The sequence below is a fragment of the Oryctolagus cuniculus genome, chromosome 6 (assembly GCF_964237555.1).
Source record: "Oryctolagus cuniculus chromosome 6, mOryCun1.1, whole genome shotgun sequence".
NCBI classification, from domain to species: Eukaryota; Metazoa; Chordata; class Mammalia; order Lagomorpha; family Leporidae; genus Oryctolagus; species Oryctolagus cuniculus.
In genome coordinates, this window is record NC_091437.1 from 77,290,622 (window position 1) to 77,316,243 (window position 25,622).

General features: G+C 38.1%; 1 protein-coding gene across 6 annotated transcripts in view; it reads right to left on the bottom strand.

Moving 5' to 3' along the window:
- Window positions 1-25,622, bottom strand: part of RB1CC1 (RB1 inducible coiled-coil 1) — a 102,621-nt gene that overhangs the window by 21,928 nt on the left and 55,071 nt on the right. For all 6 annotated transcript variants that reach the window (XR_011389989.1, XR_011389988.1, XM_051843730.2 and 3 more), the window contains exons 11-16: window positions 25,536-25,617; window positions 25,208-25,269; window positions 22,615-22,718; window positions 21,747-21,873; window positions 19,759-21,656; window positions 115-280 (exon numbers count right to left, since the gene is read on the bottom strand). Coding sequence is in view for 4 of the 6 variants with exons in the window: in XM_051843730.2 (XP_051699690.1) it covers window positions 115-280; window positions 19,759-21,656; window positions 21,747-21,873; window positions 22,615-22,718; window positions 25,208-25,269; window positions 25,536-25,617 (2,439 nt within the window). In the remaining 2 variants the exon portion in view is untranslated. The remainder of the gene's footprint in view (window positions 1-114; window positions 281-19,758; window positions 21,657-21,746; window positions 21,874-22,614; window positions 22,719-25,207; window positions 25,270-25,535; window positions 25,618-25,622) is intronic.

The window sequence follows — 25,622 nt, forward strand, 5'->3', positions numbered from 1 at the left end:
GGAAAAAATTCAAATATCCTCTATGTGGTATTGTAAACATCATTACTTTGGAGAACACTAACAGCTTCTCAATAAATTTAATTCACAAATAAATGAAACGGGGATGAAACAAACCTGTTGCTCTGCAATCAAAGATGTTCGAACATTCTGCATTTCTTCATTCTTTCTTTTTTCTTGCTCTTCAAGCTGTTCTAGAAATTTAGCTTTTTCTTCCTGTAGCTTTTCTTGAAGTTCAGCAACTAAGCTTGAAGAATCCTCCCTGGCAGATTCAGCAGTAGAACTTAAAAGTTAAAAATACTATTAATTTTTTATAATTACAGATGCAATCAAAGTATACAGACTAGTCTTCCTTGAACTAATATGGTGTGAAAAAATTTTCTATGTGAATTCTAGCTAAAAAGTAAACCAGAGGGGCCAGCGCTGTGGTGCAGCAGGTTAATGTTCTGGCTTGAAGCGCCGGCATCCCATATGGGCGCCGGTTCAAGACCCGACTGCTCCACTTCCGATCCAGCTCTCTGCTATGGCCTGGGAAAGCAGTAGAAGACGGCCCAAGTCCTTAGGCCCCAACCCGGAAGAAGTTCCTGGCTCCTGGCTTCGGATCGGCACAGCTCTGGCTGTTATGGCCAATTGGGTAGTGAACCATCAGATGGAAGACCTCTCTCTCTCTGACTTGCAAATAAATAAATAAATCTTTTTTTTTAAAAAAAGTAAACCAGAACACAAGTAAAACATAAAAGACTTATACTGATGATAAGCACAATGCCAATAAATGGTAGAATAATTTTATCAGATAATTTCAAGATGATGTGATCTGTACATAGAAAAATTAATCTAATTTCAGAAAAAGTCAGTTTCAAATTTGTTTTGTAATTCCTATAATTTCCATGACTGAGGAAAATATTTAAAAAACCTTACGGGCGGCGCCGCGGCTCAACAGACTAATCCTCCGCCTAGCGGCGCCGGCACACCAGGTTCTAGTCTCAGTCGGGGCGCCAGATTCTGTCCCGGTTGCCCCTCTTCCAGGCCAGCTCTCTGCTGTGGCCAGGGAGTGCAGTGGAGGATGGCCCAAGCGCTTGGGCCCTGCACCCCATGGGAGACCAGAAGCACCTGGCTCCTGCCTTCAGATCAGTGCGGTGCGCCGGCCGCAGCAGCCATTGGAGGGTGAACTAACGGCAAAGGAAGACCTTTCTCTCTCTCTCTCACTGTCCACTCTGCCTGTCAACAACAACAACAACAAAAACAACAAACCTTACAGTTACATACAACATACATTGAAAGATTATAATTTCCATAAATTAGAATCTGGTCCATTTTGCTAGATAATAAACATATAAAAGAAAAAAAAAGAATAAATAACATAAAACACAACTACACATTCCTGTACCCACTTATTTTCCTCAAAATTTGCTTGATGCTCAAATTACCTTCCTAAAAGACAGAGATATGTGGTTGTTGAAAATATACCTTGAGACTAAAACCTCTAGGAAAATCTAAGTTTTCATGCTTTGTTTCTAGAAAAGCTGGAATAGTAACTTTCTATTCCATAATCTAAATAGAAGGACAAGAAGAGGAATTGTTATTTTTCTCTAGAACTACAGGACAGAGACGGAAGGTTAAAAATCATAGCATTGCTGGAAAAGTGACAGGCTGCATAAACCAGTGTTACTGAGAAATTAAATACAAAAACTGATTAACCAAAAAAAGTGCTTAGGATAAAATTAAATATGGACAGTAATTAAAAATAACCCTGTTTAACTCATGTTTTCCTTGAAGAAATATCTCTACCATTTTATGGTAAACTTTCATTATCATGAGCAAAAACTAAGATGCCAGGTTCCAGGCAGCAAATCAAGGAAAATAATATGGACTGAGGTTGGAGAAGTGGGACCATCACGAATAGTGATGGCTTCAATTTTTCGTTTAAGTAAGACAGAAGTTAATAAAAAATTCTGTCTAGAAAACGATATGATGTGAATTTTGGTTTTAAGAAAACTGTGAAAAACAGTATTGGTAAGAAACTGGAATACAGTAAACAATCCTGAAATAGAGTAGATTTCAGCTAGAAATAATAGAACAGTATGGTTCAAATTGTGTGTGCATATGGGTGGGGTATTATACACAGGAGCCCAGTACTTCTAATTTCTAGGTGTCTTACATATTTGGATTGCCTGGTGTACTCAATTTCAGGGCTGAGATGACACAGGTACCAAAGGATAGTTCCAGGCACACAATTATGCATACACACCATCATCTCTTTGAAAACACTTTCAGCCCCAAACCTAGAATGAACACACTGGATACTTTCTACAGGCTATATGATACAATGACCAGTGAAGTCAAAGATGTTTAGCAGTAAAAGCAAAGAAAGGAGAGCTTATGACATGAAGAACAATCAATAATTATCCTGTGCTGGGGATCAGAATTTCTTGTGGTTGTATTAATCCAGATGAAAGTACACATTATGCTACACTGTTGGAATTTTCTCAATAGACAATGGTTGTAAGTGACTATCAGTCACATAATTTTATTTTACATTACCTTAGAAACAGAAATGTCTTTGACAAAAGTGGAAATTAAACCTAGCAATGCAATAGTGAAAGATATTTTGTTTTTCACCAGGAATAGGGATTAGCTTTCTTTGGGGAATAAGCTATGATGCCCTGGGGAGAGCAGGAAGTCATGAAGAAAAATATTTAATCTAATAAAACTACCAAAGAAACTTAAACTTAAAAATTGGTTAACTCCCCCTGCCAAAAAAAAAAAAATGCATGTACCCTTTCATATGCATACAAGAGTACTGTAAAGAGCTCAAAGAAATAAAATTTATCATGGTGCAAATTTTTTTGAAATCTATGCAGTTTTTTCATAATACACATTTTCCATGAACTTTTTGTCAATTTCAAATCTTCCCACTAAAATCACTATCTCTTTTACTTTTCCATGAAACTGAAGTACCTGGGATATAGACTGTCATGAACTTTGAACACTCACTCAAACTTGACTGTATTAAATCTGGGTCTAGTAAACAACTTTTTTTTTTTTTTTTTAAACTCTTGAGATTAAACAATGAGGTTAGAATTGTAAAATTAAAATGTTACTACCTAAACTCAGCCAGATCTTCATTACTACTTTATGCCATGTAAGGTGATTAACCATGGAGTCCACAGACCCATGTAAACCATACATGCATTCTGCACTTATCTTGTTGTACACAGTTATGAGAAAGCTTTTTCCCCATTGTCAAAAATAGTATAAACTATTCACCTATTATTTCCTACTTTTAAAAGATAATTTCTGTAATTCCAGGTAGAATTAACAGCTATTTATTTACCATCCATTTGCAATTCTTGTAATCCAGATTTTCTTACCTGCTGTTCACTATCTATAATATAATGGATTATGTGCCTTTATTTTTTATCTTACACGTTTTTCTGTTAGCCTCACAGCTGTTTCTAATACATGTAGGACCATGCAGTGAAAGCACAGATGTGTTTCACTGTGTGTCTTTATATTAGCATTGGTTTTTTCCCAGGTTTCCACTCCAAGAGTGCATATATGGAGTCCCCTTTACATTAGGTTCTGTGTTCAACATTGCAATGAAAGATGTCCACATATGAGGAATTCTGAAGAAGGAATCTACTATGCTCCCTACATATTGGAAGCCACATATTTGGACACTGTGAGATGCCTAAGAGGTTTTCTAGTAACCTGCCAACTTTGGTTTCTCTGAACAATTGTTGTGGTCTTCCAACGACTCCAGCAGCATCCTGAAGATCTTCTGGTGACATTCAGCTTGTAGATTTCCTAGGCTTTAAAACTGATTCCTATCATTCATTCTCCCAGAGATCCCAACACTCATGAAGGTTCAATATTAAATACCATTATCTTGGAAAAGTGGTCATTTTTTTAAACTCATTACACAGAGATAGAAAAATGATTCCAGAGTAAATTCCTGACAGAGAATCTAGACATGATTCTCTCATCTAATTGGGACTCAAGGTAGTAGTGAACTCATTGTCAGTATAAGGTGAATCACTGACAGACCAGGGCACTCCATGGTAGGACAGTTCTTAGAGAATGAGCTGAGTAAAGATGCCAAGGCTGGGGCCAGCGCTGTGCCGTGGAGGGTTAAGTCACCATCTGCAGCGCCAGCATCCCATGTGGACAGCAGCTCAAGTCCCAGCTGCTCCACTTCTAATCCAGCTCCCAGATAATGTGCCTGGGAAAGCAGCAGAGTGCCTGGTTCCCCGCAATCACGAGACACACGGAGGAAGTTCCTAGCTTCTGTCTGGCCCAGTCCTGTTCACTGCGGCCATTTTGGAAGTGAACCAGCCGACAGAGGATCTCTGTCTCTCCCTCTCTTGCTGTTAACTCTTCAAATAAGTAAAGAGATAAAAAACAAAAACAAAGTAGCAACAGCCAGGACACATCCCAGCTGTCACTTCAAATCCTGCCAAGTCTTCCTTGGAAGCAGTATTATCCTCTTCTCCCTTATCTGAGGTACTTAGTGTCATTTCATATGAGCTAGTCCCTTTCTCAACATGCAGTTTAAAAAGCTTTCGGGCCATTGTTACCTTTGAATTCCCAGATAACCAGGAAATTAAAAATCCAGCCAAGTAAGAATTGTAAAGCATTCAGTGTGTGTTTTGACACTAACATGGGAAATGTGTACAAGAATGGATACAATGGAAAGGACAAAATTAATGTTGCATTAGGCCATGACTGTTTACATGGATGCAGTGATCAGAGATTTAAGATTCCATGTGGGCTATTAATACTTTGCTAAGTTGACTGCTTGAAACCAGAACCAAATGGACAATATAAATGAAAGGATACCATAAAGAACGAATGATAGGCAAACTGAGCCCATTATTTAGTTTTGTAAATAGCCTTAGTGGGAAATAGTCAAAGCATTCACTTCCATTGCCTTGCTGCTATCTTGCTACAATAATACAGTTGAATAATTTGAATAGAGACTATCTGGCCCTCAAAGCCTAAAATATTTGCTCTCTGGCCTTGAATGTTTGCCAAACATCCTCTGAATCAGTAATTCTCAAGTATGTCCCACAGACACTTGATGGGATCATGACGTTCAGAGGGTAAGAGACACAAAAATCTATTTTCATAACAACACTAAGATGTTATCTTTTTCACCTTGCTGACATTTGCACTGCTGATTAAAATGCTGGCACCTAAAAACTAAAACCTAAAAAAAAATTGAATAATAATTAACATTATTAAATCTTTTTCCTTGAGTACATCTTTTTAATATTCTGTGTGAAAAAATTGCACCTAGTTATAAAGTATTTCCTAGTTTATTTGCCTAGTTTATTCCCAGAATGACCAATTCATGGTGCCACAAAAAAGCATGGATAAAAGATTGTTTATAACAGAGATAGCCAATAAATGATAACGTAAAGATTAAGAGGGGCTGGTGCTATGGTATAGCGAGTAAAGCCACTGCCTACAGTACTGGCATCCCATATCGGTACCAGTTCAAGTCCTGGCTACTCCAATTTCAATCCAGCTCCCTGCTAATGTGCCCCAGAAAGCAGCAGCAGAAGGCAAAGTGCTTGGGTCCTGCACCAACGTGGGAAACCCCGAAGAGGCTCCTGGTTTCCAATCAGCTCTATTCAGGCTATTGTGCCCATTTGGGGGAGTGAACCAGTGGGTGGAAGATCTCTCTCTCCCTCTCTGTAACTTTGCCTTTCAAATAAATAAATAAATCTTTAAAAACAGATTTAGCTTCTTAAAAGATTATGAAATAATACACTGATAGTTTCCCAGTCCCCAGTAAAACTAATAGAGAAAATTATTTGCTGAATTTTAATATAGTAACAGAGAACAGTCACAGTTACATAAAATGACTATTTAAATATTTCTCTCCTTTTCCAGTTACATGAGTGTAAGGCTGTAAGTTCTTTTCTTGAAAATTTTGGTCAAAATGTATTGCAACACAGTGGATGCAGGAGAATTCTTTATGACAAATGCTCAAACAATTTACATATATAAAATATTTTCAATAAAATAATCTGGGCCAAGCATTTGCCCTAGTAGGTAAGCCAAAAATTTGGGAATACCCACGTCCCACATTGGAGTGGCTACATTCAAGACCTAGTTACACTTCTAACTCTAGCTTCCCATTAAGTGCACCCTGGGAGGCACATGATGGCTCAATTAATTGGGTACCTGCCACTCACTTCAGAGACCTAGACTGATGTCTTGGCTCTTGTCTTCAGCCTGGCGCAGACCTGGACATTTCACACATTTAGAGAGTGATCCGAAAAGACTCCCCGCTCACCTTCAGCCCACTCTTGGCATCTCAGATAAATAAATGAAATAAAGTAAAAAAAAGAAAAAAAAAAAAAAAAGAGAGTGAGAGAGAAAACCTCATTCATGCAAATACGTAAAGGATTAAATGATGAAAAATGTTCTAAGCTTCTTGTTTTCAATGTTTACTACAGAAAATAATGACAAATATAATCTGTATCAATAAAATCACTTTGGAGACAATTGTTTCTGAAAGAGGTACAGAGACTAAAGTTATAGAACTGCTCATTTTTTTAAAAAAATATTTAGAGTGGTCGGGGCAAGATGGCGGAATAGGAAGGGAGCACACTGATAGTCTGGGGAGAGATAGTTTAATAAAAGTGGAGATACTGCAGGTTCAAGGAAGAGTAGGGGAGGAAACAGCAGAAGAAACTCTTCCGGAACGCGTGATTCACAGTGGACCTGCGTGGAGAGCGTGGGAGCCCACAGTTCGGGACACCAGCGGCAGACTCAACACACCAGCGCTGGAACGCGAGGTGAGCTGAACCTCAATAGCCCGAGACACCGGCAGGCAAGCGGAGAGAGGAGACTAGAGGGAACGACCCCCGGGGGGGGGGGGGGGACTTCACCAGGCTAACTGGAAGAGAGACAGAGAGAAAAAAAAAAAAGGTGACTGGTACGGACAAGGGTTTCTCTCTCTCCGCTCACCTCTCAAGGGCGAGCAAGACAAAGAGCAGGCGCCATCTTGGACATACGTCATAAGCAGAGCGAACTCAGGTCTGCACCGGCCCTGAGCCTAGCAGAAAAACCTGACTCTGGGCGGGGCGAATTAACAGGAGATTAGGACCTAGTAAATCTGTGGTGCTACTGAACTGAGACTGTGAAAAAAGAGACGGTGGGGGAGAGAACTCACGGAATTCACGTGAGCACTCTCCAGAGACGCTACAATTCCGTAACTTTGGCAACCCAGTGGGAGACTGAAGGAGAATTTGAGCCCACTCTGAGGGCAGAACAGATTCCCTGTGTGGTCCTTGGGAAAGAGCTTCTGATCTCTGGCTCCTGTGGGTATATCATTTGCCTGCTAACTACCTCCAACTTCGTTCAGCTGTGCGGAATTACTTCCCTTTTGAATCAAAAAAAAAAAAAGAGAGAGAGAGATTTACCACGCCTAACCTGGGAGTGTCACCTTTGGCACACCAAACAGAGCTCTCAGGCCACACCCATCTCAAGCCCTATGGCTCCATCAAAAACAGATAGTCCACTTAATCTAGAGTCATAGTATAACAAGAAAAAGCACCACAGTGAAGAAACCAAATATCTCCAATATGACAAATAACAAACACAAAAACCGAGGTAATAAAAACAAGGAAGTCACCATGAAGCCCTCAAATGAAAAAGACACCCCAATTCAAGATTATGAAGATGATGATAGAAGAAATGCAAGAAGCAGATCTCAAAAAATTGATAAGAACATTAAGAAGTTCTCAAAAACAAATTCTTGAACTACAGAAATCCTTAATGGACAAGATAGAAAATCTCTCTCGTGAAAATGAAATATTAAGGAGGAATCAAAATGAAACAAAACAACTAGTACAACAGGAAACTGGGATAGTGACTGAAGTGAAGAATTCAATAGATCAAATGAAAAACACAATAGAGAGCCTTACAAACAGAATGGGTGAAGCAGAAGAGAGAATATCGGACTTAGAAGACAGAGAACAGGAAAGGATACAGTCAGACCAAAGAAAAGAAGAGGAAATTAGAAATCTAAAACATATTGTGGGAATCTTCAGGATACTATTAAAAAACCCAACATTCAGATTCTAGGAGGTCCTGAAGGCATGGAGAGGGAGAAAGGATTAGAAGGCCTTTTTAGTGAGATGTTAGCAGAAAATTACGTCAGATTACTCTCAGAGGATCTCCAATCAGACTCACAGCTGACTTCTCATCAGAAACTCTACAAGCTAGGAGGGAATGGCGAGATATAGCCCAGGTACTAAGAGAGAACAACTGCCAGCCCAGAATATTATATCCTGCAAAGCTATCATTTGTGAATGAAGGTGAAATAAAGACTTTTCATAGCAAACAGAAATTGAAAGAATTTGTCGCCACTCGTCCAGCCCTGCAAAAGATGCTTAAAGATGTGTTACACACAGAAACACAGAAACACGGTCATCAATATGAAAGAAGGTAAAGGAAGGAAACCAAGGAAGGAAAGCTCACAGCAAAAGATCACAGGGAATTCAAAGCATATATTAGAACTTATCTTTGGCAAATGGCAGGGCAAAGTTACCACTTATCATTAGTCACATTGAACGTGAATGGCCTGAACTGTCCAGTTAAAAGACACCGATTGGCTGATTGGGTTAAGGAACAAAACCCATCTATTTGCTGCTTACAAGAAACACATCTTTCCAACAAAGATCCATACAGACTGAAAGTGAAAGGCTGGAAAAAGATATACCATGCCAACAGAAATGAAAAAAGAGCGGGCATAACCATCTTAATATCGGACAACATAAACTTTACGACAAAAACTGTTAAGAGAGACAAAGAGGGGCACTATATAATGATTAAGGGATCAATACAACAAGAAGATATAACAATTATCAATGTATATGCACCTAACTACAGGGCACCAGTTTATCTAAAAGAGAGACTTAGACCCCAATACAACAGTACTGGGGGACTTCAATACTCCACTCTCAGAAATAGACAGATCAATAGGACAGAAGATCAACAAGGATACAGTAGATTTAAATGACACTATAGCCCAAATGGATCCAACAGATATATACAGAACTTTCAATCCTACAGCTAAAGATTTTACATTCTTCTCAGCAGTAAATGGAACCTTCTCTAGGATTGACCACATACTAGGCCATAAAGCAAGTCTCAGCAAATTCAAAAGAATTAGAATCATACCATGCAGCTTCTCAGACCATAAAGGAATGAAGTTGGAAATTAGCAACTCAGGAATCCCTAGAGCATACGCAAACACATGGAGATTGAACAACATGCTCCTGAATGAACAATGGGTCATAGAAGAAATCAAAAGAGAAATCAAAAACTTTCTCGAAGTAAATGAGGATAACAGCACAACATACCAAAACTTATGGGACACAGCAAAAGCAGTGTTAAGAGGAAAGTTTATATCAATAGGTGCCTACATCAAGAAATTGGAAAGGCACCAACTAGATGAGCTTTCAATTCACCTCAAGGATATAGAAAACCTACAGCAAACCAAACCCAAATCTAGTAGGAGAAGAGAAATAATTAAAATCAGAGAAGAAATCAACAGAATTGAATCAAGAAAAACATTCCAAAAAATCAGCCAAACGAGGAGCTGGTTTTTTGAAAACATAAACAAAATTGACACCCCATTGGCCCAACTAACTAAAAAAAGAAGAGAAAAGACCCAAATCAATAAAATTAGAGATGAAAAAGGAAATGTAACAACAGACACCACAGAAATTAAAAGAATCATCAGAAATTACTACAAGGACTTGTATGCCAGCAAACAGGGAAACCTATCAGAAATGGATACATTCCTGGACACATGCAACCTACCTAAATTGAACCAGGAAGACATCGAAAACCTAAACAGACCCATAACTGAGACAGAAATTGAAACAGTAATAAAGGCCCTCCCAACAAAGAAAAGCCCAGGACCAGATGGATTCACTGCTGAATTCTACCAGACATTTAAAGAAGAACTAACTCCAATTCTTCTCAAACTATTCAGAACAATTGAAGAAGAGGGAATCCTCCCAAATTCTTTCTATGAAGCCAGCATCACCTCAATTCCTAAGCCGGAAAAAGATGCAACGTTGAAAGAGAATTACAGACCAATATCCCTCATGAAGATAGATGCAAAAATCCTCAATAAAATTCTCGCCAATAGAATGCAACAACACATCAGAAAGATCATCCACCCAGACCAAGTGGGATTCATCCCTGGTATGCAGGGATGGTTTAATGTGCGCAAGACAATCAATGTGATACACCACATTAACAGACTGCAGAAGAAAAACCATATGATTATCTCAATAGACGCCGAGAAAGCATTTGATAAAATACAACACCCGTTCATGATGAAAACTCTAAGCAAACTGGGTATGGAAGGCACATTCCTCAATACAATCAAAGCAATCTATGAAAAACCCACAGCCAACATCCTAGTGAATAGGGAAAAGTTGGAAGCATTTCCACTGAGATCTGGTACCAGACAGGGATGTCCACTCTCACCACTGCTATTCAATATAGTTCTGGAGGTTCTAGCCAGAGCTATTAGGCAAGAAAAAGAAATTAAAGGGATACAAATTGGGAAGGAAGAACTCAAACTATCCCTCTTTGCAGATGACATGATTCTTTATTTAGGGGACCCAAAGAACTCTACTAAGAGACTATTGGAACTCATAGAAGAGTTTGGCAAAGTAGCAGGGTATAAAATCAATGCACAAAAATCAACAGCCTTTGTATACACAGACAATGCCATGGCTGAGGAAGAACTTCTAAGATCAATCCCATTCACAATAGCTACAAAAACAATCAAATACCTTGGAATAAACTTAACCAAGGACGTTAAAGATCTCTACGATGAGAATTACAAAACCTTAAAGAAAGAAATAGAAGAGGATACCAAAAAATGGAAAAATCTTCCATGCTCATGGATTGGAAGAATCAATATCATCAAAATGTCCATTCTCCCAAAAGCAATTTATAGATTCAATGCAATACCAATCAAGATACCGAAGACCTTCTTCTCAGATCTGGAAAAAATGGTGCTGAAATTCATATGGAGGCACAAGAGACCTCGAATAGCTAAAGCAATCTTGTACAACAAAAACAAAGCCGGAGGCATCACAATACCAGATTTCAGGACATACTACAGGGCAGTTGTAATCAAAACAGCATGGTACTGGTACAGAAACAGATGGATAGACCAATGGAACAGAATTGAAACACCAGAAATCAACCCAAACATCTACAGCCAACTTATATTTGATCAAGGATCTAAAACCAATTCCTGGAGCAAGGACAGTCTATTCAATAAATGGTGCTGGGAAAATTGGATTTCCACGTGCAGAATCATGAAGCAAGACCCCTACCTTACACCTTACACAAAAATCCACTCAACATGGATTAAAGACCTAAATCTACGACCTGACACCATCAAGTTACTAGAGAACATGGGAGAAACCCTTCAAGATATTGGCACAGGCAAAGAATTTCTGGAAAAGACCCGGGAGGCACAGGCAGTCAAAGCCAAAATCAACTATTGGGATGGCATCAAATTGAGAAGTTTCTGTACTGCAAAAGAAACAGTCAGGAGAGTGAAGAGACAACCGACAGAATGGGAAAAAATATTTGCAAACTATGCAACAGATAAAGGGTTAATAACCAGAATCTACAAAGAGATCAAGAAACTCCACAAAAACAAAACCAACAACCCACTTAAGAGATGGGCCAAGGACCTCAATAGACATTTTTCAAAAGAGGAAATCCAAATGGCCAACAGGCACATGAAAAAATGTTCAAGGTCATTAGCAATCAGGGAAATGCAAATCAAAACCACAATGAGGTTTCACCTCATCCCGGTTAGAATGGCCCACATACAGAAATCTACCAACAACAGATGCTGGCGAGGATGTGGGGAAAAAGGGACACTAACCCACTGTTGGTGGGAATGCAAACTGGTCAAGCCACTATGGAAGTCAGTCTGGAGATTCCTCAGAAACCTGAAGATAACCCTACCATTCGAACCAGCCATCCCACTCCTTGGAATTTACCCAAAGGAATTTAAATTGGCAAACAAAAAAGCGGTCTGCACCCTAATGTTTATTGCAGCTCAATTCACAATAGCTAAGACCTGGAACCAACCTAAATGCCCATCAACAGTAGACTGGATAAAGAAATTATGGGATATGTACTCTTTAGAATACTATACCGCAGTAAGAAACAACAAAATCCAGTCATTTGCAACAAAATGGAGGAATCTGGAACACATCATGCTGAGTGAAATAAGCCAGTCCCAAAGGGACAAATACCATATGTTCTCCCTGATCGGTGACAACTGACTGAACACCAAAAAGGAAACCTGTTGAAGTGAAATGGACACTATGGGAAACGGTGACTTGATCAGCATAGCCCTGACTGTTAATGAACAACTTAATACATTATCCCTCTTAGAAGTTTTTTTGTCTGTTCTACTTAATATGACTGGTTTAATTCTGTAATTAATACACAGTTATTCTTAAGTGTTGAAAATTAACTGAAATGTGATCCCTGTTAAACATAAGAGTGGGAATAAGAGAGGGAAGAGATGTATAATTGGGGACATGCTCAAGCTGACTTGCCCCAAATGGTAGAGTTAGAAACATACCAGGGGATTCCAATTCAATCCCATCAAGGTGGCATGTACCAATGCCATCTCACTATTCCAAGCGATCAATTTCAGTTCACAACTGATCATAATGAAAGGACTAAGAGTCAAAGGGAGCACATAAACAAGTCTAGTACCTGCTAACACTAACCGATGGAATAAATAAAGGGGAGAGTGATCCAACATGGGAAGTGAGATACTCAGCAGACTCATAGAATGGCAGATGTCCTAAATAGCACTCTGGCCTCAGAATCAGCCCTAAAGCCATTCGGATCTGGCTGAAAAGCCCATGAGAGTATTTCAGGCATGGAAAGCCAAGACACTCTGGCAAAAGATCTCTGTGAGTGAGATCTCAGTGGAAAGAACGGGGCCATCAAAGAAGGAGGTACCTTTCTCTGAAGGGAGGAGAGAACCTCCACTTTGACTATGACCTTGTCTAAACAAGATAAGAGTCGGAGAACTCAGAGGGCTTCCATAGCCTTGGAAACTCATGACTGGAGCACAGGGAGATTACTGATGCCATAGACAGGAGAGTCAATTGGTAAAGTCAACAACAGGAGTCACTGTGCACTTACTCCTCATGTAGCATCTCTGTCCTTAATGTGCTGTGCATTGAGATTTAATGCTATAACGAGTACTCAAACAATATATTTCACTTTGTGTTTCTATGGGGGTGCAAACTGTTGACATCTTTACTTAAGGCATACTAAACTGATCTTCTGTAAAAAAAAAAAAAAAAAAAAAAAAAAATTATCAATTCCCAACTTGACTCTCACTGGGATTAAACATGACAATAGGTCTGATCTGATTTCATCATCATTTAAAAAAAAATCATCTATTATTTTTCACTTTATGTTTCTGTGTGGGAGCAAGCTGTTGAAATCCTTACTTAATGTATACTAAGCTGATCTTCTGTATATTAAGATAATCGAAAATGAATCTTGATGTGAATGGAAGGGGAGAGGGAGTGGGAAAGGGGAGGGTTGTGGGTGGGAGGGACGGTATGGGGGGGAAGCCATTGTAATCCATAAGCCGTACTTTGGAAATTTATATTCATTAAATAAAAGTTAAAAAAAAATATTTAAAGGATGGTAGGTACTTCATATAGAATGTGACTTAAACAGCACCTGTAAATACTAAATTCTCTTATCTAGTCATTTAAAGAACAAGGTTAGTAACCACTGGTTGAGGGGAAAGCATCTAAAGGCATGTACAGGGAGAGGGTCCAGAAAATACTTAAAACAAGAATATGAGAAATGCAAGCTTAAAAGGCTCAAGGTTTGTTCCTTGCATGGATACTAGATGGAGAACAGACCACTAATAATTCATAGTGTAAATGACAGGATTTTGGTGTGACAGAGGTCAATCAGTGGAATGTCATCATCAGACACATGATGTGGCTCCCACTAGAAGAAGAGTCAAAGCATTTACCAGAGGTATGACAAAGAAAACTCTTTAGCAATGGTTGTCCTGAGGTCTGTAATAGAAAGTTCTGATTAAAGGTTTATAGTACACCTACAAAAAATACTAATACTATGATAACCCATTGGAGTACGAACACTCTAAATCTGGTATTCAAAGGTAGTGCAATCAAGAAAATACAAATCCTCAACCAATTCCCAGACCTGAATCAGCAATCAATTACATCATCAAAGAGTTGGCCAGCTATTTTCCACACTTCCAGGGAACTACTTAATCCTGTGATCCAGTGCTACTGTGGCCTCGGAGATTACTTGTACTCAGGAGATAAAGTCTGTACATAACAAACCTCTCGGCAGAAGCAAGTATTTCCTTATACTCAGACTCTCTAACAGAATAAACTACTGACAAGTATCTCGAAGAAAATTACAGCAGCAAAGGTCAAATAAAATCTCTAAAACTGTACAACACTTCACATGACATAAAGATCTCAATCACATTTTTATTCAACCTAAATATGTTCTCCAAAACTAGCAGGGGTTATCAAAGAAGTCAATCAGGTAAGAACTCCAATTCAACTACTGTTTCAAGTATGAGCTCCTTGCTGGTTCAAATCACCAAGGCCCCTACTACCTAAGAAAGAGCCAGAAGATTTGGCATCTTATCTCACCCTCACCCCCTGGTTCCTATTAATCTAAAGAGGAAGTCAACTCCGAATTTTGGCAGCAACATATATCACATTAGGATTTGATATTTGGAGGCATTTACCAAAAAACTTCTAAGGCTATTTGTGTAGAACCTAGAGCAGAAGCTTTCTTGCAGGAGGACCATACTATCATGTATGCAGCTCTATGTTTGGGTCACATTTCCTAGCAGGTAACTGAGAAGTCTGCTGCAGAAATGAATTCCACAAGGAGTCTTTGGCAAACCCTATAAAAGAATCACAATCAAGATCCTTCAGAGCAGTTAACTAGTTCCTCATTGCAAAATAGTTTTAAAGATTGACACTGCACCCTTGTAGAAACTGGAAACTGACCACAGGATCCCAAAAGACCAGGACACTATAGTCTCTCAATATATAGCTCTCAGTTAATCAATCAAACTATGAGTTTACAAATCAGCACTCTCTCACTTTGACAAATATGGCAAAAATGAAACCAAGCTCAAACAAGTCCTAAACAAAAAAGGGAAAGTACAGGAATTTCCTGTTCCTTTTACATTGCTTCTTTTCTCCATCACTATGATGGGAAAAAAAATAGCAGGCCTGGTATCCTTTTGATTCCGTACAATGTGCTCATATTCTTCAAAACAGTGAAACTAATGGGCCCACTGAGAAGTAAACCTGAAGAATAGCAGTGAAGGTAAACCTGTGCACTGGAAATACTGCAAGCAGTGAACACAAAGTTACCTAGGAGAAATGGACAGTGATAAAGAAACATGACTCATGCAGATTAGCTAACAGGCTGGGCTAGACAGTGAAGGATATGAAATGGACTAAATTCAAATTTGGTGACAAGTTATTTATGGAAAAGGAATATGGATGAATATCTTAAAACAGGCACAACATGTGAGGAGACTGAAGTCTTCTGAGGATAATATGTCCCACTCCTAAGAACTTAATAACCACACAGGCAAGCTCAAAATTTCACTGTCAGGAAACTTATTATATCCATTCATATCAGTCCCTGTTCCAATAGGCTGATAAAGATGTGTCCAGCAAGGAATGACATGAGGTTATGTACAAGTTCAGCGACATGGTTTTACATATATCTAGCAATAAAACACTGAGCTCCTTGCACAACAGTTCCCTACGGAGAAAGGCCACTTAGTAGCAGCAAGTACACTCACTGGACCATGTCCATGATGAACAGCAGTATGTCTTCACAACATTTATTCTCCATATGATTTTTACCATCTATGCCACAAGATTTCAGCCAAAACATTACAGAACCTACATAACACCTGATTCAGAGTTGCTACTGAATACAGGAACCCATTTACAGTAAAACATGTACAGCCATGACCTGATGCCCATTAAAGTTATTGTCTTACTACATATGCCAATTTCTAAAGTAATCAGCCCGATGCAATTGTGATAGAACTACTGAAGACTTAACAGTACCAGATGGCTACCATTTTGCAGGATTAGGATAATGTTCAAATGTACTGCGTGCTCTAAACCACAGATCACTGCTTGACTTGAATTTTTTCACAGTGAGAATACACAGATTAGGAGCTAGCACTGTAGCTAACTTCTAGCATGTGATATCAGCATCCCATATAGAAATGCTGGTTCCAGTCAAAGCTGCACCAGTTCTGATCCAGCTTCCTGCTAATATGCCCAGGAAACCAGCAGCAGATTGCCCAAGTTCTTGGGCCCCTGCCAACCAAATGGTAAACCAGGAAGAAGTCCTGGCCCCTGCCTTAAGCTTTCCCCAACCCTGTTGCAGCCACTTGAGGAGCAAACCATCAGATGGAAGGTCTCTGCCTTTCAAAAAGATAAAAATGAAAAAATGAGGGAGGTACACACACTGGAGAAACAGAAATGAGGGGCTGGTGTTGTGGCACAGCAAGTAAAGCCACTGCCTGCAATGCCACATCCCTTTTGGGCACTGGTTCAAGTCCCAGCTACTGCACTTCCAATCCAGTGCCCTGTTAATGTGCCGGAGAAAGCAGCAGCAAATGGCACAAGTACCTGGGACCCTGTATCCATACGAAGACCTGAAAAAGGCTCCTGACTCCTGGCATAGTTTTTTTTTTTTTTTTTTAAAGGAAAGAAACAGAAATGAAAATAAGAATCACTATTGTATTAACATGGTGAATTAAAATAAATTTTTGCATCCTCTGTATTTTGGGGCTATGCTGATTTAGAGGATGTTTCCTTCCCTCTAACAGAATTTCTTTACCAGAAAAAATTACTAAGGTACCACTAAACTGGAAGTATACTAATATCACTTGGACACTTAAGACTCCTCATTTGATCAACAGGCAAAGAAGGAGACTGTTGTATGGATTACTGAAACTCATTTTCAGTGGGAAAGAAGTTGCTCCTATACAATAGGGGCAAAGAGAAATAATACTGGACCCCATGGGCTTCTTCTGGAGAGGACACTGGCACTGGTGTGGTCAGTAGTGAAAAGAGTCAACTAAAGCCGGTGCCATGGCTCACTTGGCTAATCCTCTGCCTGCGGCGCCAGTACCCCGGGTTCTAGTCCCGGTTGGGGCGCCGGATTCAGTCCTGGCTGTTCCTCTTCCAGTCTAGCTCTCTGCTGTGGCCCAGGAAGGCAGTGGAGGATGGCCCAAGTGCTTGGGCCCTGCACCTGCATGGGAGACCAGGAGGAAGCACCTGGCTCCTGGCTTTGGATCGGCGCTGCGCACCAGCCGGGGGGTGAAGCAACGGACTAGGAAGACCTTTCTCTCTGTCTCTCTCTAAATCTGCCTGTCCAAAAAAAAAAAGTCAACTAAAAACTATATAAATGTATTACAGAACTATCATTCTTGGAAGTCTCTAAATTAACAAGATTTAAATCATGCCTATCAAGTAAAATCAGCTGAAGTATTGAAAAAAAAAAAAAAAACAGGGTAACAGAAACTATACTTACTAGAATGTTGAGGCTGCTTAGAGAAAAAAAGACTAATAAAGAAGACATAGCTACTAATCAATTTTTTCATCTTTACCCCTTTCTCCCATTGTGTTAGTATGGAAAATAAAGTACGGTAAAGGTAGTTAACCTTACATTTTAGCATTAAACCCACAGAATACCAAAGCGATTGTAACAAAGCAGAAGAGGGAATGAGTATCAAAACTTCACTCTTAGGAGGCTAGTTAGAGTGGCCTAAGTTTTAGTCTTACCTTTTGAAGACAGGTTGAGAATACCTGAGGTGATAAGAGATATTTAAGTTGCATTATGTCAGACAGAAATATGATATTTAAGTGCCTTTATTTGAGAGTGCAATATGGGCAAAAGAAAAAGATGTCTGATGCAGAGAGTACAGGGTGCTAGCCCCTCTGCTGTCCATTGAGAATTTCTCTCAACCCTTTTTATATATCATCCATAATGCAATGCAGATATTCTGCATTTCCCAGTAACCCATATACATTATGCCAATGAAAGCCCAGGTTTGCAAAAAGCTCAGGCTTATTCTGCCATGGAAGATGTAACAACTCTTCTGTAATGCAGATTGAGCCAGAACACTGATGCTTTGAAGAGATTCTTGAATACTGCAGCAGCTTCCTGGTAAACAATCACGAATCATCAGCTTTGATGGATGCTTCAGTTTCCTGATATTTCACTTAGAGTTTGATAAAAACCCTCCAACTAAACTTCAGTCAAGTTCTTCACGGCCCTCTTGGATTTGACTTTGGCATTTGGTCTTCTCTGGTCCGCAGTGCCCAGTTGTAGAAATACCCTTGCTAAGTCAGTTAACAGAAAAATTTACAATAGATGGATATCACCTTTGCATCAAACTCCTCATCCTTCAACCTGCATAGCCAACCAACCTGGCCTGCCTTCAACCACGAATTATGTTAGGTGAATTTAGCCAAAACCCCCCTTCTCTAACGTCTTCTCTTATTTTCCCTCCACTGATCTCTATCCTGGTCCTTGGCTATAAATCTCAACTTGTTCATGCTATGTACTGAACTGAGTCCAGTTCTACAGAGTTATCTTCCCCCATTCCAGTAGTTCTTGAATGTAATTTTTTTATACCACTTTTAGTGTCCAGCTTTGGATCTCCATGACAAATTTCCCTGGTCTTTAGCAGTGACTCACTGGATCTTCACTTCCTCAGATCTTTAAACTTTCATGCAAGAACAAGCCTCCATTAAACCTCCTAGTCACCTCCAAATAAAAATACAGCTACTTCCAACCCAAGTGGAAGATTTAACTATACCAATATAGCCAGAGAGACTGTTTAAAAGTAGTAATACAAAAGAACAGGCTAAAAACAACCACAGAAACATTCATTTGGAGAATTAATGATAGAACTAACTAGTATATTAAACTCTTCAAAGTGTTTATTTGTCCACAAATCCCCATCAAAACTTTTTAAAACTCAGACATACTAAACATCATCTTCTGTGACCAGAAGGTAGGAACATCAGATAGTAACAATAATAAAGGCAAAAAGAACAAAAAGTAACCCCAAACTACAATATCAGATCTGGAATTTAAAACATTTTCTTTTAAACCACAGGTAAAATAAGCAGTAATATCAATGAAATAACAATGATGAGCATTCTACATATTCTCAAACTATGACTTAGCCTTTGTTAAACATTGCTCAGAGCAATCTTCTGTAGTCTTTAATATATACACAGTAAAGTTAAAGAGAACAAAAATAAGAAATTTTCAAGTGAAGGATTTAGAAACTTAAATATAAATTATGAATTAGGAAAGGAAAAATGAGGTGCCCTAAAATATTTCAAATCTTCAAAACAACATTTCTTAGAAAAATCCATAAACTATAGAGATTAATTTTTAAAACGTTATCTGTTTTCTTGTTCTTATAATGTTTGCAAGAAACAGTGACCATTTAAAAAGAAAAGTTTGCTTCATGAAAATATTCATATTGCTACATTTACCTAAAGTAAAGGAACAAATCAAGATATTATGATTACACACAGGCACATTTGAACCAACAATATTTTAATTGTATAATTACACACTAAACTTAATTCTTACCTTTTTGCTATTTGATTTTCAAGATGCTTAATTTTTTCTAATAACTCTTTCTCAACAACTTCTCTCTCCAATTTAAATTCTTTTAGGGCAGTCTGAATAGCTTCATCTTTTTCACAATTAAGCTTCTGAATTAACTGTTCTCTGTCTTGTTCATGGCGCACAACCAATGTCTCTTTGTCTTTCACAAGGCGGTGTATAATAATTTCATATTTATCTTCTTGTTGACTAATTTTTTCATCTTTCTGTTTTTCAAGAGCACTCAATTCTGAGTCCAATTTATTCTGCAGTTCAACTATTTGTTCTTTTAGGTTTTGTTCCATCTCAAATGCTTGGTGATGCAACGATGTTACTTTGCTTAATTCAGCTTTAAGCACATTAGATTCTTCTTCATGTCTACTAATCAACTCTGAAATGCATTGATCTTTTTCAATTGCCATTAAAGTTCTTAGCTCTACTAGGCCCACCTGATAATTTTCATTATTATCCTGAATCTTTTGGTTTAATTTACTAATTTCTGTTCTCAAATTTTCTGTTTCTTTTTCAAGGAGAGATTTCAAGGTCTCTTTCTGCTGAGTTCTGCTTTCTTCCAACAAAATTTTTATTTCATCAGTTTCTGCTTCCTTCAATGCAAGTTCAACCTCTAACTTACATCTCATGTCTGACAAGTCAGAAACCTTGAGTTTTAATTCTTGGAGCTGTTGCTCTTTCTCCTGGATCACTGTAGCATGAGACGCTTGTAGCTGATCAATTTGTTGCTGGTTTTCCTTTTTCAATTTCTCCAAAGAAACTTTGTGGTCTTCCATAACTTTCTCAAATGCCTGTGTGTGCCTAATGTGCAGTGTATCCTCTAACTCCTTTAGATGACTTTGCTCTAAGGACTGAAGTTCTTCCCTCAATAACTGTATCTTCTCATCGTTTTCAACGTGGAGCTTCTTTAAGTCTTCTAGCATTAGTTCTCTTGAATGCTTCAGTTCTCTAATTTCACAATTTTGAGTGTGCATTAAATTTTCCATCTCTAACAACTTCTGATCTTTTTCATTCTGCAAGCAGATGACAGCTTCTTTTTCATTTTTAACTAAAGCAAATTCATTATCTTTATTTTGTAAAACCTCCTCAAGACATGCTAAGTCTCCTTTCAATTTTTTAATTTTGTTTCCATTTTCTTCACTTTCCTTTATTAGTGCCTCAAGTTTACTTTCATATTCATTTTTTAAGGATTGTAGTTCTTTCTGATGTTTCTCTTTTAGTGTTATTTCTAGGGAACATTTTACTTTTTCAATAATATTTCTTATTTCCACTGCTGTACATTTTAAAGAATTGGAGAAGTCACACTGTTCTTTTTGTACAAATGTTCTAAAGTGACAAAGGTCTTCCTTGATGGTTTGAATACTAAAGTGAGAGTCCTGGGCAACAACTTTACATTTTTCTAACTGGATGTTTAAAGAAGCATGATCTCCAAAATTCTCTTTACACGTATTTGTATCCTGCATACGTCTACTGTCAATTGCATTGATAACGGATGAATAAAGTGATTCCACCATCATTTCTGGACTTTGTGGGTCACTTATAGGATTAGGAGATGATAAATTTTCTTCTATTACAAACTCATTCACAGCAGACATAAAATCTGATTCAGGACTTTCTGCTAATGAATCCAAGTCTAAAGAAACCTGGTGAATAGTTTGTTCTATGTTTGGATGGGGGATCGTTTCAAAATCAAACGTATGTGCATCAATGCTATCTGGAGATAATTCTTCTAATGGACATACTGTGGGACATAAGGGATCTTGAACAGTGAGTGGGGGAGGACTTCTTGGTGAGGTAGTAGTTGTCATTCCTGTTGCACTTTCTATCCGTGGTGAAGAAGCCGACTGTGGGGAGGCCTGACTTACAGATGCCTAAAAGACAGAGAGAAAGGGTTATAAGAGCAGCAATAATGCAAATATTTCACACTAATAAAGAGAAGCATTTGAAAGAATTTCATTTGCCTTTTGTTCATTGAGCAGATCTGTAATGGTCTGTGACATTTCATCCAAACTTTGTGCTGCCTTTACCAAATTATGTAGAGCAAGTACATGCTGGTGTAGAGGTTCAAAGTCACAAAGTAAGGGAACCCTGAAACACAATGCAAACAAATTAGAATTCTGGTCTCTCCTTTGTGTTCACTTACACATTTTCCAATTACTTGACAGGCAGAGAAAAAGGGGAGACACAGAAATATCAACCATCTACTGGTTCATTACCCAAAATGCCTACAATACTCAGGGCTGGGCCACGCTGGAGCCAGAAGCTGTTAATTCCATCAGCGTCTACCACATGAGTAGCAGAGACCCAAGGACTTGAGCTTCTTCTGATGCCTCCCCCAAGATGTGTATTAACAGGAAACTTAATTGTAAGCAGAGTAGCTGGGACTCAAATTGGCACTCTAACATGAGATACCGGGATTCCAACCAGCAGTTTCACCCAGTATGCTACAAGAGCCATCCTAGATTTCTCAATGAAAAACTGGATAACTACAACCAAGTATTTCAATGTCTAAAATGAGTACAGCATTGTCATTTCAATTTAATCAATACTAGAAATATTTTTAAGAACCTTAGATCATGGAAATTAGGAAAGCAACAAGGTAGAAATCTCAGAAGTACGTAAAGTCAGTGAAACTACCAGAAAAAAACACAAATCAAATGAGAGGTAAACCTTTTTACATTCCCCAGTAATTTCCTAAAGCAATCAAAAGAATAAGTCCATCATAGAACATTTCTTTATCCTGGTATTTCCGAAGAATACTGGTGCTACCTTCCTTAACTACAGGATAATAAGGTTATGACTGAAATTAAAAACTATAATGACACTTACCTGAGCAAAGGCTGAACTTCCGAAGGACAAAATGATTGCAGAAACTGTAAATCTTTTAATGAAATATCTGGAAGTTCACAGTCAAACTTTCGAGGTTTTTGAGTCTACACCAAAAAAGAGAAAGTTTTTTTTTCCCAAAAACATAAACAACCAATGTGGTTTCTTACTCCAATCAAGTACAATACACCAAATGAGTTAAAAATGATTCAAATGGATAGTCACACTTAAGGAAACAAAAACAAAGAGTAAAGTAAAAACAAAGTAATGTTCAGTGAAGACCTAGTACACAACATATTTTCTCACATATTAATAGACTTGGAAATAAATTCATGTGCCTCCTCCTCAATTCTGTTTTTAGCTTCACTTCATAGTAACTCTAGCATTTCTATCAACTAAGTGAAAGCATTTGTTTCATTAGTGCACAGGCTATTCAGAAATTCTTCCTTAATTAACAGCATGATCATGAAGATTTCTCTAGATGTGAATCTATTCCTATTACCAGTTATCATGTCTTGTTGCTATAATATGGAAAAAATATATTTTCTTCTGTGTATAATTTCCTTCCTTGCCTTTACCTTGATATTTTGATTATTTTTTTCCTAAATATAGAATCCAGATAAATTTCAGTTTTTTTCAAATACTAACTTAGTAAGCCCAATCCTCTCTTTTTTCATAACAATAGAAAGAATTTCACACTGTTTTAGATATTACCTCAACATATTAAGAGATGTCAAGATGTCCTTTATAAAAAGGATTCTGGAGTAAAAGAGTTTTGGAGTCAATTCCTATTGCATCATCCATTAATATATTTTAGAAAATACAGACATTTGAAGTCACAGGAAATCTTTCAATATAGAAACATGTTGAAAAGCTAAGTAGTACACTAGAAGGCAGAGGGGAGACCCAGAATCTCTCAGACTTCATTGATCATGGGAATGTTTTTTCTCTTGTAATGAAATTAAGAGCTCAAATAATAGTTTAGACATACGACACATTTATTTTTCATGATTTAGTTTCAATGAAAATTTCATGAGTTATCCTATGCTAATTTCTCAAGACATGAAAAGGAGTGGGGAAGTATAAAAGGGAGAAGCAGATGTAAAACAGAGGCAGGGAGGAGACGATGGGCTGGTAAAAGAAAAGGGAGGAATAAAACATAAAAAAGAACAAAAGAACCAATCAATCTTAAAAGTATAGTATAAGGTATCTTTCTATGTTATGAAGACTTTCTCAATAATTATATCTTAAAAGTTTTAAAATACAATCATTCTAAGTTTCTGGCCGGCGCCACGGCTCACTAGGCTAATCCTCTGCCTTGTGGTGCTGGCACACCGGGTCCTAGTCCCGGACGGGGTGCCAGATTCTGTCCCGGTTGCCCGTCTTCCAGCCCAGCTCTCTCCTGTGGCCAGGGAGTGCAGTGCAGGATGGCCCAAGTGCTTGGGCCCTGCACCCCATGGGAGACCAGGAGAAGCACCTGGCTCCTGCCTTCGGGTCAGTGCAATGCGCCTGCAGCAGCAAGCTGGCCGCGGCGGCCATTGGAGGGTGAACCAACGGCAAAGGAAGACCTTTCTCTCTGTCTCTCTCTCTCACTGTCCACTCTGTCCAAAAAAAAAAAAACAAAAAAAAAACAAAAAAAAACACACACACAATAATTCTAAGTTTCTAATATGTCTACTTCTGGAAAAGAGATTTTAAAACACTTAGTCAACACAAGTTCAGAGTCGGTGAACTCAAGGGGCTTCCATAGCCTAGACAGCTCATAGCAAGAGTCTCGGGTGATTGCTGCCATCATAAATAAGACTGCCAATTGTTAAATCAACAACGGGAGTCACGGGGTACATGCTCCCCACGTAGGATCTCTGTCCTTAATGTGTTCTACTATGAAACTTAAAAACAACACTACTAGTCGAACAATACCTTATACCTTGTGCAGTTGTGTGAGTACAGCCTGTTGAAATCCTTGCTTAGTATATACTAAGTTGATCTTCAGTATATGAAGGTAATTGAAAATGAAACTCAATGAAGGGTGGGATGGGAGAGGGAGTGGGAGAGGGGAGGGCCACGGGAGGGAGGGAGGTTGGGGGGGAGAAGCCACAACAATACAAAAGTTGCACTTTGTAAATTCACATTTATTAAATAAAAAAAATAACTATATAACAAACCAAAAAAAAAAAAGAGAAAAAAAAGAACTTAATACTTTACCCTTTTCATATTTTTTATGTTCTACTTAAAACTATTGGTTGAACTCTGTAATTAATACACAATTACTCTTAGGTGTTTAATTAATGCTTTAACTAGTACTCAAATAGTATTTTGCACTTTGTGTTTCTGTGTGGGTGCAAACTGTTGAAATCTTTACTTAATATATGCTAAATTGATCTTCTGTATATAAAGATAATTTAAAATTAATCTTGATGTGAATGGAAGGGGAGAGGGAGTGGGAGAGGGGAGTGTTGTGGGTGGGAGGGAGGTTATGGGGGGGTAGCTATTGTTATCCATAAGCTATACTTTGGAAATTTATGTTCATTAAATAAAATAAAATAAAATAAAATAAAATAAAAAACTTAGTCATGATTAGGAAATAAATACATACACAAAAAGAAGGTGGCCAGGAGTCCAATCCCCTAAACAGACGATTTCTTAAAAAAGATTTCCCTGTATAAAGAAATTAACAATACAACCACTTTAGCACTTTGTTTAATGCAAAAAACATTTGTCTTTTTTTCAAAATGTAAACTAAAATTTTACAATACTTTACATTGAAAATTTATCAGATTTAATTCCATAAGTTTTAAAAGCAATGTTTCTCTAAATTTCAATGATAATTAATGGTCAGAATATAATGATTTAAATAATTCATGTCTATGAAATAAAAACATCTGCTTCCATTAAAAAGAAAGCTATTACAGAAGAACACTTACTAAATAATTTCCCAAAGGATTCCCTTTTTGACTTTTCAGCTTCATATAATTGTTTTCCATCTTTGACTAAAGCACCAGCCCACTAGA